We start from the raw sequence: 17,064 nt of genomic DNA, 5'->3' as shown, positions 1-17,064 counted from the left end.
CTTCCAGCAGTAACGTCCTGTAATGAAGTCAGGTTTATATTCAGCCCTTCCAGCACTAACGTCCTGTAATGAAGTCAGGTTTATATTCAGACCTTCCAGCACTAACGTCCTGTAATGAAGTCAGGTTTATATTCAGTTTTATACGTTTTTGAATACGTTTGCTGTCCCTATTACATAGAAATGCCGTTTTTGCCGTATACGTTGTGGCCCTACTGAAAACGCTAAATTGTGTTTTCCGTTTGTCGTGTAATCTGCGCGGAGCCGTTGTTGCTCAACGCCCATGCGCAGTAGATACCATCTGCGTGCCCTTCCGGTGACAACAGAGCTGTCCCAAATAGCTGCAGCTACCATGTGTTGTCAAGTTATTGTTATAGTCCAAGCTACAACAGTCTGCATTCCCTTAACAATTGTTTGTATTGAGCCGTATTGTATTGTACCCATTATGCAATATGTTAAATAAAGTTTACATCCATTCATTCTGCTAGCATTACCGATTGCATGAGCACTGCCGCTGGCTAACGTGAGCTAGCGTTAGCTATCAGACCCTGTTAGCTCAAGTTCCTCTTTCAATCTTAACAAGCATTAAACAAAATGGCCCAGTCATCTATTCACCTTTGTTTAATACACACGGCGTTGTCTCTAATGTTATCTAGCTACTGATAGCTCCCGATATCATCAGTTTGGTGCTGGCTGGTTAACGTGAGCTAGCGTTAGCTTCTAGCCACAATGCTATACTGTTATACTAGCATATTCCATTAACGTTAGCATGTAGCTAACAATGTAGCTAACAACATTGCCGATCCTTTTTGAGACTAAACTATCCGCTCTTGGTGGTCACTTGTGTTGATGTTAGTTTTGTTTCATCAACAAATGAGAGGCAGAACACACAGTGAATGTATCAGTTTTGTTTATTGCACTTGTATTACACTTTGCTGAAAAATAAGTGCTGCATTGGGTAAATAGGCATTTAAAGATGGCAGCGCCTTGTTGACATTTTCTTTGCAGGAAGTGTATTGGCACATTCAAGTTATGATTGGTTGAAAATTGCCTTCATGTTCGCCACCTACTGCCACCTACTGCTTTGGCAGTGTACTACATCACTGTACTCAGGTTGCAAAACGTATGTCTCACTCGGCTACCGCTACGTTGCGACCTGGAAAAGCGAAACTCATCTGAAAACGAAACTAAGGTGTAACCGCAGCCTCAGTAGGGATGTTTTAGTAGGGTCGTTTTAGTAGGGTCATTTTAGTAGGGTCATTTTAGTAGGGTAGTTTTAGTAGGGATGGTTTAGTAGGGTTGTTTTAGTAGGGTCGTTTTAGTAGGGATGGTTTAGTAGGGTCGTTTTAGTAGGGTCGTTTTAGTAGGGTTGTTTAGTAGGGTCGTTTTAGTAGGGATGTTTTAGTAGGGTCGTTTTAGTAGGGATGGTTTAGTAGGGTCGTTTTAGTAGGGTCGTTTTAGTAGGGATGTTTTAGTAGGGTCGTTTTAGTAGGGTCGTTTTAGTAGGGATGTTTTAGTAGGGTCGTTTAGTAGGGTTGTTTAGTAGGGTCGTTTTAGTAGGGTTGTTTAGTAGGGTTGTTTTAGTAGGGTCGTTTTAGTAGGGATGTTTTAGTATGGTAGTTTTAGTAGGGTTGTTTAGTAGGGTCATTTTAGTAGGGTCATTTTAGTAGGGATGTTTTAGTATGGTAGTTATAGGCTGTGGTTACACTAGGGCCATTTTCGTTTAGTTTCATTTGCTTTTCAGAACGCTGCGTATTGGCAGGCAAGTAAGAGTTAAGTTAGACGTCGTTTTGTCTCGTCTACTATATACATGTAGTACAATGCCAAAGCAGTAGGCGGCAATGTAGTTCAAACATGAAGGCCATTTTCAACCAATCAGAAAGGTTAAATGAGACACTCCACATCCTGCTAAAAATCTCAAAAGCCACCATCTTTATACCTCGCATGAGCCATTTAGCCACATAGCATCTATTTTTCAGCAAGAAATAAAGTGCAGTAAACAAAAACGGATACATTCACTGTGTGTTCTGCCTCATTTGTTGATGATTTGTTGATGAAACAAAACTAACATCAACACAATTGACCACCAAGAGCGTAGTTTAGTCTCACAAAAAGATCGTCACCGATTTTGTTAGCTTACGTGCTAACGTGATTGGGATATGCCAGTATAACAGTATAGCATTGTGGCTAGCAGCGAAATTTGTTAGCTTACGTGCTAACGTGATTGGGATATGCCATTATAACAGTATAGCATTGTGGCTAGCAGCTTGGTAACATTAATGCTAGCAGAATGAATGGATGTAAACTTTATTTAACAGATTGCAGAATGGGTACAATACAATATGGCTCAATACAAACAATTGTTAAGGGAATGCAGACTGTTGTAGCTTGGACTGGGCTCCTTATAACAATAACTTGACAACACATGGTAGCCGCAGCTACTTGGGACAGCTCTGCTGTAAACACTGGAAATAACCGTGCGGGTCTCTACTGCGCATGGGCATTGGGCAGAACGGCTCCGTATCTGGCTCGCGCAGATTACATGGCACCATTTTCGGTGAGTTTTGGCGAGTTTCCAAAACGAAAACACCTTTTGAGCGTTCCCGCTAGGGGAACGCGTTTTCCTGCCAAAACGGTGTTTCTTTTTAACTTGGACATGCAAACGTAATCATTCAGCAACAAAAACAAAAACAAAAACCCCAGTGTAACCATGGCCTTAGTAGGGTCGTTTTAGTAGTGTATTTTAGTAAGGAAGTTTTAGTAGCAACGTTTTAGTAGGGTCGTTTTAGTAGGGTTGTTTATTATGGTCGTTTTAGTAGGGTCGTTTAGTATGGTCGTTTTAGTAGGGTCATTTTAGTAGGGTCATTTTAGTAGGGTCGTTTTAGTAGGGTCGTTTTAGTAGGGATGTTTTAGTATGGGCGTTTTAGTAGAGTCGTTTTAGTAGGGACATTTTAGTAGGGTCGTTTTAGTAGGGTCGTTTTAGTAGGGTCGTTTAGTAGGGTCGTTTTAGTAGAGTCGTTTTAGTAGGGTTGTTTACGTTTTAGTAGGGTCGTTTTAGTAGGGTCGTTTTAGTAGGGTCGTTTAGTAGGGTCGTTTTAGTAGGGGCGTTTACGTTTTAGTAGGGGCGTTTAGTAGGGTCGTTTTAGTAGGGTCTTTTAGTAGGGATGTTTTAGTAGAGTCGTTTTAGTAGGGACGTTTTAGTAGGGTCGTTTTAGTAGGGACGTTTTAGTAGGGTTGTTTTAGTAGGGTCGTTTTAGTAGGGTTGTTTACGTTTTAGTAGGGGCGTTTACGTTTTACTAGGGGCGTTTAAGTTTTAGTAGGGGCGTTTACGTTTTAGTAGGGGCGTTTACGTTTTAGTAGGGGCGTTTACGTTTTAGTAGGGGCGTTTACATTTTAGTAGGGGCGTTTACGTTTTAGTAGGGGCGTTTACGTTTTAGTAGGGGCGTTTACGTTTTAGTAGGGTTGTTTAAGTTTTAGTAGGGGCGTTTACGTTTTAGTAGGGGCGTTTAAGTTTTAGTAGGGGCGTTTTAGTAGGGGCGTTTACGTTTTAGTAGGGTTGTTTACGTTTTAGTAGGAGCGTTTAAGTTTTAGTAGGGGCGTTTACGTTTTAGTAGGGTTGTTTAAGTTTTAGTAGGGTTGTTTAAGTTTTAGTAGGGGCGTTTACGTTTTAGTAGGGGCGTTTAAGTTTTAGTAGGGGCGTTTTAGTAGGGTCGTTTAAGTTTTAGTAGGGGCGTTTTAGTAGGGGCGTTTACGTTTTAGTAGGGTTGTTTACGTTTTAGTAGGAGCGTTTAAGTTTTAGTAGGGGCGTTTACGTTTTAGTAGGGTTGTTTAAGTTTTAGTAGGGTTGTTTAAGTTTTAGTAGGGGCTTTACGTTTTAGTAGGGGCGTTTAAGTTTTAGTAGGGGCGTTTACGTTTTAGTAGGGGCGTTTAAGTTTTAGTAGGGGCGTTTACGTTTTAGTCGGGGCGTTTACATTTTAGTAGGGGCGTTTAAGTTTTAGTAGGGGCGTTTACGTTTTAGTAGGGGCGTTTACGTTTTAGTAGGGGCGTTTACGTTTTAGTAGGGTTGTTTAAGTTTTAGTAGGGGCGTTTACGTTTTAGTAGGGGCGTTTAAGTTTTAGTAGGGGCGTTTTAGTAGGGGCGTTTACGTTTTAGTAGGGTTGTTTACGTTTTAGTAGGAGCGTTTAAGTTTTAGTAGGGGCGTTTACGTTTTAGTAGGGGCGTTTACGTTTTAGTAGGGTTGTTTAAGTTTTAGTAGGGTTGTTTAAGTTTTAGTAGGGGCGTTTACGTTTTAGTAGGGGCGTTTAAGTTTTAGTAGGGGCGTTTACGTTTTAGTAGGGGCGTTTACATTTTAGTAGGGGCGTTTACGTTTTAGTAGGGGCGTTTAAGTTTTAGTAGGGGCGTTTACGTTTTAGTAGGGGCGTTTACATTTTAGTAGGGGCTTTACGTTTTAGTAGGGGCTTTACATTTTAGTAGGGGCTTTACGTTTTAGTAGGGTCGTTATACCATCAATACTGTTCTACGGTGATGGTATACCCAGCAGTGTGAAGAATAGGTTGAGGAGGTGCCTGGGGTCATGTGCTACAGTGTCTGGGGTCATGTGCTACAGTGTCTGGGGTCGCGTGCTGCGGTGCCTGGGGTCGTGTGCTCCAGTGCCTGGGGTCGTGTGCTCCAGTGCCTGGGGTCGTGTGCTCCAGTGCCTGGGGTCGTGTGCTCCAGTGCCTGGGGTCATGTGCTACAGTGTCTGGGGTCGCGTGCTGCGGTGCCTGGGGTCATGTGCTACAGTGCCTGGGGTCGCGTGCTGCGGTGCCTGGGGTCGTGTGCTCCAGTGCCTGGGGTCATGTGCTACGGTGCCCGTGTATAAGGGCTATCTGCTGGTCTGGGGTGGTCTGTTTATTCTTCCATGTTCATTTCCTGTTCTGTTTGCTCATGTAATCTGTCAAAACATATGAACAGGAAACTTGCTCATCATTCTGACACACATGGGCCTGTGTGTGTGTGTGAGAGATAGGGGTAAACAGCCTTGCCAAGTCACTGTGTGCCAACCCGTCCATCTGTGTGTGTGTGTGTGTGTGTGTGTGTGTGTGTGTGTGTGCGTGCGTGTAGGGGTCAACAGCCTGGCTCAGTCACTGTGTACCAACCCGTCCATCCCCAGCAGTCTGACCCACCTGGACCTGTCAGGAAACATCCTCAGAGGAGACGACATGCAGGTAAACACTGACCTCTGACCTCAGATCTGTCGGGGAACATCCTCAGAGGAGACGACATGCAGGTAAACAACACTGACCTCTGACCTCAGATCTGTCAGGAAACATCCTCAGAGGAGACGACATGCAGGTGAACACTGACCTCTGACCTCAGATCTGTCAGGGAACATCCTCAGAGGAGACGACATGCAGCTGAACACTGACCTCTGACCTCAGATCTGTCAGGAAACATCCTCAGAGGAGACGACATGCAGGTAAACACTGACCTCTGACCTCAGATCTGTCAGGGAACATCCTCAGAGGAGACGACATGCAGCTGAACACTGACCTCTGACCTCAGATCTGTCAGGGAACATCCTCAGAGGAGACGACATGCAGCTGAACACTGACCTCTGACCTCAGATCTGTCAGGGAACATCCTCAGAGGAGACGACATGCAGCTGAACACTGGCCTCTGACCTCAGATCTGTCAGGGAACATCCTCAGAGGAGACGACATGCAGCTGAACACTGACCTGGGATCTGACTGTAAACTAGTGTAAAAATCACCAGGTTGGATTTAATGTTAAAGTAAATGTTAAACACAACTCATGTCATTGTGAATTATTTATTCCCCTCTCTTCCACTCTCTCTCCCACCCTCTCTATTCCCCTCTTCTTCTCTCTCCCACCATCTTTCTTCCCCTCTCTTCCTCTCTCTCCCACCCTTTCTCTTCCCCTCTTCCTCTCTCTCCCACCCTCTCTCTCTCCCACCCTCTCTTTCTCCCCCTATCTTCCTATCTCTCTCCCACCCTCTCTTTCTCCCCCTATCTCCCTCTCTCTCTCCCACCCTCTCTTTCTCCCCCTCTCTTCCTATCTCTCTCCCACCCTCTCTTTCTCCCCCTCTCTTCCTCTCTCTCTCCCACCCTCTCTTTCTCCCCCTATCTTCCTCTCTCTCTCCCACCCTCTCTTTCTCCCCCTCTCTTCCTCTCTCTCTCCCACCCTCTCTGTCTCCCCCTCTCTTCCTCTCTCTATCCCACCCTCTCTTTCTCCCCCTATCTTCCTCTCTCTCTCCCACCCTCTCTTTCTCCCCCTCTCTTCCTCTCTCTCTCCCACCCTCTCTGTCTCCCCCTCTCTTCCTCTCTCTCTCCCACCCTCTCTGTCTCCCCCTCTCTTCCTATCTCTCTCCCACCCTCTCTGTCTCCCCCTATCTTCCTCTCTCTCTCCCACCCTCTCTTTCTCCCCCTATCTTCCTCTCTCTCTCCCACCCTCTCTTTCTCCCCCTATCTTCCTCTCTCTCTCCCACCCTCTCTTTCTCCCCCTATCTCCCTCTCTCTCTCCCACCCTCTCTGTCTCCCCCTATCTCCCTCTCTCTCTCCCACCCTCTCTGTCTCCCCCTCTCTTCCTCTCTCTCTCCCACCCTCTCTCCTCTAGCAAGACACTTAACCCCTAACTGCTCCCGATGAGCAGGTTGGCTCATTGCATGGTTGCCTCTGCCTGTGAATGGGAACAAATTGTAAAGCGTTTTGGATTAAATAACTATATAAATGCAGTCCATTTACCATTTAACTGATACTGGAAAACGATGCTGTCAAATTCCATTATACCATCAACACACAGAGACAGGCACGTGCACACATAGAGGCCAAGGGGTGCTTGAGCACCTGCCTTTTTGAGCCTCATCAAAAAAGTGCCATTTTTGAAAGAAAATTTAAATTTTTTATTTTTATTTTTTTTACCGTTACGCATATAGACTGCCCTTCCAACTGAAAAATGTCAGGATAGAATCAAAATATTAGGTAAAGAGAGAGAGATGCCCCATATTCCATTGCAGTTTGCACGGCCTCCTCAGCGTGCCTCTCCGCGGACCTATATATTTTATGCATAGCGTGGGTGGTGATGATGATGATGATTGAAACTGCTGTGGCACATACAGTTGAATGCTGGTATTACACTCATTGAGGGACACGAAGAAGTCAAATCCGATGGGATTTGGGAATCTCAAATACAAATCGGGATTGGAATAAAAAATGCATTTATATTAAACAATACAGAATATACAGCACTTCTTGGGGTCTGTAGGGTAAGCACTTATTCCCTCCCCCCTGAACATTTATGGAGATGTATGGGCCTTTTAAGTCAGTGATAAAAGTGTCTTTCAAGGATAAGTGAGCTCCTGCACTGATTATTATAGTTATGAATATTCAATATTTGATCACCAAAACCCCCCAAAAAGCATAAAAAGGGGGCCCCCCGCCCGAAAAGGGCCCTTAAAAATCGTGCTTGCGCGCGCGCTTGGTTAATATATACACACAAGTGTAGTGCCCTTTTCAGCCTTTGAGCACCTGCCCCTCTAAAGTCCTGTGCACGTCCCTGCACAGAGATACTGTGATATGATATGTCGGGCAAATCCCCCAGTCCTGCCAGACACCAAGATAGGTTTTTGTAAGGGTGAATATTAGGGCTGGGACTTTATCGCATTAATTTCGATTAATTAACTACAGAAAGAATTAAAAGTAAAAAAAATTGGTGCATTTAATCGCATGATGATTTTTCTTTCTTGTGTAAGAATGTTACCTTTCAAAGGAGACCAGACTCATGCATGTGCTATAAGTATAAAGTATAATAAATCGCAAAATAACTTTTTTTCTTAGTCTGGTTTGTTCATGAAAAAAATTAAATAAGAGCAATTGAGATCAATCAAGATTTTTTTTTTCAATGGTCAACTGTTCTGGAATGTACTTGAAAGTACTGCGTTTTACTTTTAACCTCGAAAGTGCTTGAGTTCACAAAAGATCCTTTGTGCTATATATATATATCATTCCTAAAATTGCTGCGCTTTGTTAAAAATTGCATTGATCTGTTGGTCTGTGTAGTAGCTAATACAGGATTTTGCTGCTTAAACATATGTATAATGTATATTCATTGATTCGCTCGTATACCAAAATTCAATGAAGTTGAACAATTTAGCTTTTCGCATCAAATATTGATATGCGATTAAAATGTGATTAATTTAGATTAATTAATTATAAAGTCTCGAATTAATTCAATTACAATTTTTTAATCGAGTCCCACCACGAGTGAATGTGTACGTATAGTCACTGTTGAAGCTGTGTTCCGGTCTCGCCACCCCAGAGAGGACGTGTCTAGAGAGGACCGCAGCACGACGCTGTGACCGTTTCCAACTCTGCGATCGCAAAAAAGCCCGTTTTCTCCGTATTACCATAATGAAATGGCAGCGCTTCCGTCATACAGCTGCCCGGGGCGTGTTATGGTTTTTTACATCTCAGTGATGCTGATGTAACGGAGGCACCGCGAGTCACGATGGACTTCAAGTGTTGTGAAGTGACTGTGGCACGTAGCGCTACTGCAAGTTAAACTCACTCCTCCTTAACCCTTTCACTGCCACACGACAGAAGGTTAGCCCTTTACTATCACACAACCGACGGCGATGCTCCATCATTAGCATCATTAGCTCCGCATTTGCGGAGCTAATGATGCTAATGATGGAGCATCGCCGTCGGTTGTGTGATAGTAAAGGGCTAACCTTCTGTATTGTCACAGTGAAAGGGTTAACCGGCTGTCGTGTGGCAGTGAAAGGGTTAAAAGGCATGCAGAGACACGTTACCAAGAAGAAGTGAATTCACCTCTTGGTATAGCGGTGTGTGATGTCACCCGCGGTGTGGCCGACCCGGGTTCGAGACTCGCTCGGGGGCAAGCCAATTCCAACCGGCTACACTGAGCCCAGGTGCGTCTATGCTTTTACCAACGCGTTCGTGTTTCCGGGTTCCCGTTTTGCGCTCTGATTGGCCAGGTCATGTGACATGTGCGCCAATCGTGGGACGGCAAGTTCTGTGCCTATTTCCGGGTCGAACAGCCTGCAAACTACCTAACGCCTAGTTTATCACCGGTTAAGCTTAGGCGACTCTTTCGCAGTTGGTTAACACTTTGATAGCCACTCACGGCTAAACTCGTGTTTACAATAGTTACGTTGAAAGCCACTCACGAGATTTCTCGGAATTTTTTTTCTTTTCTTTTTTAGCGATCTGAAATCATATTGCATCACGCGAGCCTACCCTAGCCTACCCAAGGGCCGCCGGCGATCAGATGTGAAAAAAGCGCCCCCTATCGTCTCCCAGATGGTAAATCACCCTTTTGGAATGGACTCAATGAAAATGGATGGGGAAAAAAAATATTCCAGTCCACATTTCACTTCTCACCCATGCAGCCGGAGTACCAGAGTTCATTCAGGGGGCTCTGAGCCCCGCGGATCATGAGTTCTACTGTATACACGTTAGATCTATACACTTATCGATTTTTTCGAATGGTGATCAGGAATTGGAATATACCAGTTGGATACCATCTGATGTCAGGTAAGGAATCTATGTTATCAGTGTTAGGATAATCAGACTCGTTTTCATGAAGATATAAGCGTTTCCACTATATGTGCTATGGCTGTTTCACTGTAAAATCCACGAGGAAATGAAAGCAGCTATTATCAGCGCGCGCCTCGAACGTGCGTGCGTGCGTGCGTGCACGTATACTATTGATCATCTAGCGTTTATTTGAAAACGATTCATAAATAGGCCGACAAATATCAACGTTCTGGAATATTCCAGTAAAAGGCGATTATCACAGAATGGGCTGTTTTTCACCTCAAAACGGGTGCTTTTCAAAAAGCTCTCAAACGGAAATGAAGCGATAAAAAACCAATCTGCCTTGACAACACTGACTGGAAAATGATTCTTTGATAAGCGACGGGCAGATTAGACACATAGCCACAATTTCAAACATAGATTAGGCGATATTAACGTTAACATTGGCGCCGATGATGGCATTCAAGCACTAAGTCGTGCGCCCCCTGGTGGCACTGAAAGTGTTAAGGTTAGAGTTTGGAATCAGGGCAGGCGTTCTATCGCCCTGCTCTAAGACAAACTCTAACCTTAACCAACTTCGAAAGAGCGCCTAAGCTTAACCAGTGTAGAAACTTGCGGTCCCACGATTGGGCGTACATGTCACATGACCTGGCCAATCAGAGACGCGGAAACACGAACACGTTGGTAAAAGCAATCAGGCAGCCCAGATACCGCATTACTGCCACCTTCCCCCCAGTCTGCTGTGCGACATGTTCTGCTACGACGTACCGACACAATGGCTATCACAGTGATATATATAGGTTGCCGGGCAGCAAATCATGACACAGAGTGACACAGGGGTTATTATGGTCTGTCGCCCAGAGAGATGGCCTCAGCGCTGTAACAGGTGACAAATGGTATAATTTACCAGTGGTGGAAAATCCATTCACACATGTGGCTGTGTCCTCGAATTGAATCTATGGAGGTTTAAAACAAGACAGGGGAGCTGTGCTTCTGGATCTATGGAGGTTTAAAGCTAGGCAGGACATTTTCAGAATAAACCCTTTTCAGAATAACGTTTCAAGTTTTGTTTTATTTTTCACGTATAAAGTACATGTACTGTACATTACAGTGAAATGCTTGGTTCTGTATGAGCCCCTGAGAATGTGCTTCATACAGTAAAAAAAAAAGTAAAAGAGGAATAAAGTCCCAACACTATACAAATATACAATATACAAACTAAAGTACAACCTAAAGTGCAATGAAGTAAAAATGCAGACAATGAGGTGCAAAAATACAAACTTAAAAAAAGAAAAAATGCTAAAATTATACTATGGATGTAGTGCAAATCTTTTTGTAATAAATAGATCAAATATGGTATAGTGTTTATGCCAGATTATTGTCTATAATAGGACAAGGCTTTTAGACCATTCAGCATGTATATCTTCAGGACATGACGAGAGGGTATTGGCTTCATACTAGGGATGCTCGATATTGGCTTTTTTACCGATACCGATATTCCGATATTGTCCAACTCCAATTTCCGATACCGATACCGATATCAACCGATACCGATATATGCAGGGTTTCCCCCCCAAAAAACGGAATAATTTCAGGTAACTAATAATTTCACTGGATGCATTCAAAAGGCTTTCTAAATGTAAGCATTATCTGTGCAAAATATGATCATTAAAAAAGTAAAAATGAACATTTTAAACCAACATGCATACTTTTGACAATAAATAAAATAAGAATTGGTTCTTACTTGCTTGCCTGGGTAAATAAAGGTTAAATAAATGTTAAAAAAAAAAAAAAAAAAAAAAAAAATTGTTTTTTTTTTTTTTTTTTTTTTTACCGATACCGATATTTTCCGATATCACATTTTACTGCCGATATCGGCCGATAATATCGGTCGGCCGATAATATCGGACATCCCTACTTCATACAGTATGATCGAGAATCGTTTGGGGAGCCGTCAGCTGTGCCTTATTGGCTCCTGACCTCTGAACGCAGCCTACAGAATCATTTGGGGATCCCAACCTTCCCAAGACACAGCTCTGGCTCCTGACCTCTGAACGCAGCCTACAGGCTTCTTACAACTGCTGTCTTCACTGTCACTTTAGGCCCTTTTATGAAAGTGATATGAGATAATGATGTGGTCACTTCAGAAGGCTTGCTCTCCACTGCAGGCTCGCTGAATCACGCTGCACTGCCCCCATGAGGAACTGTTTGGAACAATCTAATGTGGTTCCTTCCTGACAACTAGTTGGTTGACAGACAGAATTAAAATACTTTAAAAAAAAAGTTGTCTTTATCAAAGTGATTCTAGAAGACTTTAGTTTAACTCAGTCTTTATCAAAGTGATTCTAGAATACTTTAGTTTAACTCAGTCTTTGTCAAAGTGATTCTAGAAGACTTTGGTTTAACTCAGTCTTTATCAAAGTGATTCTAGAAGACTTTAGTTTAACTCAGTCTTTGTCAAAGTGATTCTAGAAGACTTTGGTTTAACTCAGTCTTTGTCAAAGTGATTCTAGAAGACTTTAGTTTAACTCAGTCTTTGTCAAAGTGATTCTAGAAGACTTTGGTTTAACTCAGTCTTTATCAAAGTGATTCTAGAAGACTTTGGTTTAACTCAGTCTTTGTCAAAGTGATTCTAGAAGACTTTGGTTTAACTCAGTCTTTATCAAAGTGATTCTAGAAGACTTTGGTTTAACTCAGTCTTTGTCAAAGTGATTCTAGAAGACTTTGGTTTATCTTAGTCTCTTTATCAAAGTACGGTTTGGTCAAAGTGTAAAATCGGCCCCCAAATAATAATAATAATAATAACTTTATTTGTATAGCACTTTTCATACAGAGGTTGCAGTTCAAAGTGCTTCACAACAGTAAAAAATACAGGCATAAGCGAGCATAAAAAGATAGACGGGTAGAATCACAGTGTTTCACATTAGGATCTAGCATCCCAATAGGCTCTCCGCTTACAGTTTTCAGTAACACAAATAGTAAAAATAGTTTAAAATGATTCAGTTTAAAAATAGTCAAAAAATTATAAAATAGAACGGACATAAAAAATACAGGCATGAGCGAGCATAGCAAGATATGGCAAATCACAGTGTTTCACATTAGGATCTAGCATCTTAATAGGCTCTCTATTCAGTAATACTCCTGTAGTTCATGAACAAATAATCACAGTGTTTCACATTTGGATCTAGCAAATAATAAGAATAAAATGATTCAGTTTAAAAATAGTCATAAATAATCCTGTATGCATCGTTGTTTAGTGTGTATGTGTGTTTATTGTGTTGTGTGTGTGTGTGTGTGTGGTTGTACTTCAGCTACTACTACTCTACAACTACCACTCCAGGACACAGTTAACCTAGATCTACTCTACTCTACAACTACCACTCCAGGACACAGTTAACCTAGATCTACTACTACTACAGCTACTACTACTCTACAACTACCAGGACACAGTTAACCTAGATCTACAACTACAACGCTACAACTACTACTACTCTACTACTACTCTACCCCAGGACACAGTTAACCTAGATCTACCAGGACACAGTTAACCTAGATCTACTACTACTCTACAACTACCAGGACACAGTTAACCTAGATCTACAACTACAACGCTACAACTACTACTACTCTACTCCAGGACACAGTTAACCTAGATCTACTCTACAACTACCACTCCAGGACACAGTTAACCTAGATCTACTACTACTCTACCAGGACACAGTTAACCTAGATCTACAACTACAACGCTACTACAACTCGGTGTGTGTGTGTCTGTGTGTGACTGTGTGTGTGTGTGTGTGTGTGTGTGTGTATGTCGGTGTGTGTGTCTGTGTGTGTGTGTGTATGTGTGTATGTCGGTGTGTGTGTGTGTTTGTGTGTGATTGTGTGTGTGTGTGTGTGACTGTGTGTGTGTGACTGTGTGTGTGTGCGTCACAACCCGCAGTGTTTCACATTTGGATCTAGCAATAAATAAGAATAGTTTAAAATGATTCAGTTTAAAAATAGTCATCAGTAAGAAGTAAAAAGTGCAATAACCGACACATGAGTTTGATAGGCAGTGTAAAAGAGTAGGCAGGGTAAGAATAAATACAAGTTGTGTCAGGATATCCCTGATGTTTCCTCTTGCCACTAGGTGGTAGCAGATAACTATCAGTGAAATGCCTGAGCAAAGAGATAGGTTTTAAGCTGTCTTTTAAAGATGTCTAGCGAGTTGGCTTCCCTGATGTTTTGGGGTAGTTTGTTCCATAGTTTTGGGGCATAGTTGATAAAGGCTGCATTACCGATCCTCTTTTGACTGCTTCTGGGAGCCTCTAGTAGTCCAGCAGCTGATGATCGCAGTGTTCTTGCTGGTGTGTAATTTATTAGAGTGTTGGCGATGTAGCTAGGTCCCTGTCCATTTAGAGCTTTGTATGTAAGGAGAAGGACCTTAAAGTCAATTCTAAATGTTACGGGAAGCCAGTGTAAAGCGGCTAGGACTGGACTAATGTGCTCTCTCCTTTTGGTTCTAGTTAGCAGTCGGGCTGCAGAGTTTTGGATTAGCTGAAGCCTCTCTGTGGTTTTCTTAGGGAGACCTGTGAAAAGTGCATTACAGTAGTCTAACCGGCTAGATATGAATGCATGAATTAGCTTCTCAGCATCGTTCTGATTAATAAATGGTCGTACTTTTGCTATATTTCTGAGATGGAAGAACGATGTTTTCGTCACTTTGCTAATATGAGAATTGAAGTTCAGTTCTGAATCTATGATAACCCCAAGACTAGTGACCTCAGATTTGATCCAAGGGGTTAGTCCCCCCAGGTTCTTTATTAATGTTTCTTTTTTAGTTTTGGAGCCGATAATTAGAATTTCAGTTTTGTTCTCGTTTAGTTTCAGGAAGTTCTTACTCATCCATTTATTTATTGACAGTAAGCAGTCTGTAATGGAGCTAATCGCTGTATCATTTGGTTCAGCAGATATGTACAGTTGTGTATCATCCGCATAGCTATGGAAATCTACATTATGTTCTCTGATGATATCACCCAGCGGTAACATGTAAAGGGAGAAGAGTAAAGGACCTAAGCAACTCCCTTGTGCAACTCCATAGTTGTTGTCGTATATATCAGACATGTGATCTCCTAGTTTAACATAGAATTTCCTCCCTCTGATGTATGTTTTAAACCAGCCCAGCACATGGTCTGAGAAACCGACATGGTTTTCAAGACGATCGATTAGAATATCATGATCGATTGTATCAAATGCTGCACTGAGATCCAACAGGATAAGGATGGAGATCTTATTCTCGTCAGAGTTTAGTCTGAGGTCACTGATTATTTTGGTGAGGGCAGTTTCAGTGCTATGATATTTTCTGAATCCTGACTGAAATTCTTCTAAGATGTTGTTTTCTTCAAGAAAGGAATTTATTTGAACTGAAACTATCTTTTCAAGTACTTTACTAATGAATGGTAGGTTGGATATTGGACGATAATTTGCCATTTCATTACTATCCAAGTTAGGTTTTTTTAGTAATGGCTTTACAACTGCTGTTTTAAAGGCATCCGGGAAAATACCAGTCCTAAGGGAAGTGTTTATGATATCTAGCACAGGGCTTGAAACACTATTAAATACCCGTTTGAAGAAAGCTGTAGGTATAGGGTCAATGTCTGAGGTGGAGGAGTTACATTCTGAGACAGTTTTGCAGAGTACATCTAATGTGATGCATGTGAAACTTCTCATGGTTACATTGCACGGTTTGCCGCAATCAACTTTATTTCCATCATGAGTAATGCTGGCCCTGATCAAAGTTATTTTGTTGTTAAAGAATAGTGCAAGTTCTTCACACTTAACCGTTGATGACTGAGGAGGTGTAGGGGCAGTGTTGAGTAGTACATTAATAGTGGAAAAGAGGATTCTGGAGTTTCCAGCATTTTCTGTAATGATTTTAGAGAAGTAATCTTTCCTTGCTAAGCGGATGGTTTTATTATAAGCAGTTAAAGCATCTTTGTATATATCACAGCATATGGTGGTTTTTGTTTTTCTCCATTTTCGCTCCGCTGCACGACATTTCCTTTTTTCTTTGTTGACCGTATTATAGTTTAACCAGGGCGAGGCTCTAGTTTTCTTCTTTTTCGTTTTTAATGGGGCGACAGAATTTAATATAGATGACATTGCATCATTGAGATTTTCTACCATTTCATTTAGAGAGCTGTCATGATTGTGTGGTTCATGTAGTCTGATAAGATCAATGAACTTTGATTCAGCTTTGTCGTTTAGGAGCCTCTTTTTAACTATGATTTCTTTTTTTGTTTTAGTAAGGGTTATTTGAGTATCAAAAAATATACAGTGATGGTCGGAGAGAGGTAATTCAGTTATTGAGATATTTGTTATGTTTAGCCCAGTTGTTGTTATAACTAAGTCTAGTGTATTCCCAAGCCGGTGAGTTGCATTTGTTATATGCTGTATTAGGTCAAAGCTATCCAGTAGATTTTTTAGTTCCATAGTTTTGGAGTCTGTTTTCTTATTAAAATGGATGTTCAGGTCTCCATTTAGGATCACCTTATCATATCCGGTAACACATAGTGAGATCAGTTCAGAGAGCTCCTGGAAGTATCATACAGTTAGTATCATACAGTTAGTAGTATCATACAGTTAGTAACATACAGTTAGTAACATACAGTTAGTAGCATACAGTTAATATCATTTCATTTATAGTTTATTTATACAGGAAAGGGTAAAAAGACATTTCACAATGTATATTTAAACTGGCCTGACTTGATGAAACAAAAAACAAAACAAAATAAAACAAAATAGGCAGTTGGACTAAATACAATCATATAATCGTTGTGGACAGCAAGGACAAACATGCATTCATAGCAGTCAATACAAAACAACAGTATCAACAGGATTAAGACCTAGGGAAGAGTCGGATCAGTGAGTGCAGATGTTTTCTAGCATCAGATGTTGTTCGTAGGCCTGTTTGAAGTGTGAGATGGAGGTTATTGCTCTGATGTGGAATGGCTCTCATGCATACAGTTAGTATCATACAGTTATGAAGCCAGAGCCTTCTCTCAGGTCCACTATGCAAACGGACAAAACACTGTAGGCTAGTAGTTTAGTATAAAAGCAGGATACCCCCCCCCCCCCCCCCTATTGGCTTAGACATCAATCTGCCAAATACATTTTGGATCATAGGAATACAATATTTATTCAGAAAATGTGGGTTTTTAAAAACACAGGTTTACAGCGATAGATGTGATAATGTACTTTGATGTGGATTTCAGGGCACAGTGGCACATACTAAACACAGTGCATACTTAAAAGAAAGTGTGTATGTGTGTGTGTGTGTGTGTGTGTGTGTGTGTGTGTGTGTGTGTGTGTGTGTGTGTGTGTGTGTGTGTGTGTGTGTGTGTGTGTGTGTGTGTGTGTGTGTGTGTGTGTGTGTGTGTGTGTGTGTGTGTGTGTGTGTGTGTGTGTGTGTGTGTGTGTGTGTGTGTGTGTGTGTGCGCTTGCATGCATGCATGTGTGCGTGCATGTT

The 17,064-nt window shown here is 41.9% G+C and overlaps 1 protein-coding gene across 1 annotated transcript in view; it reads left to right on the top strand.

Annotated features, from left to right (window-relative positions):
• Positions 1–17,064, top strand: part of LOC311245930 (F-actin-uncapping protein LRRC16A-like) — a gene marked incomplete at its 3' end in the record, with an annotated part of 192,389 nt that overhangs the window by 116,062 nt on the left and 59,263 nt on the right. Inside the window, 1 exon segment of the mRNA XM_084335954.1 lies at positions 5,101–5,204. Coding sequence (XP_084192080.1) covers positions 5,101–5,204 — 104 coding nt within the window.

The sequence above is a fragment of the Notolepis coatsorum genome, assembly GCF_963971535.1.
Source record: "Notolepis coatsorum genome assembly, chromosome: 19".
In the NCBI taxonomy this organism is placed as follows: domain Eukaryota; kingdom Metazoa; phylum Chordata; class Actinopteri; order Aulopiformes; family Paralepididae; genus Notolepis; species Notolepis coatsorum.
This window is presented reverse-complemented; position numbering and strand designations above follow the sequence as displayed.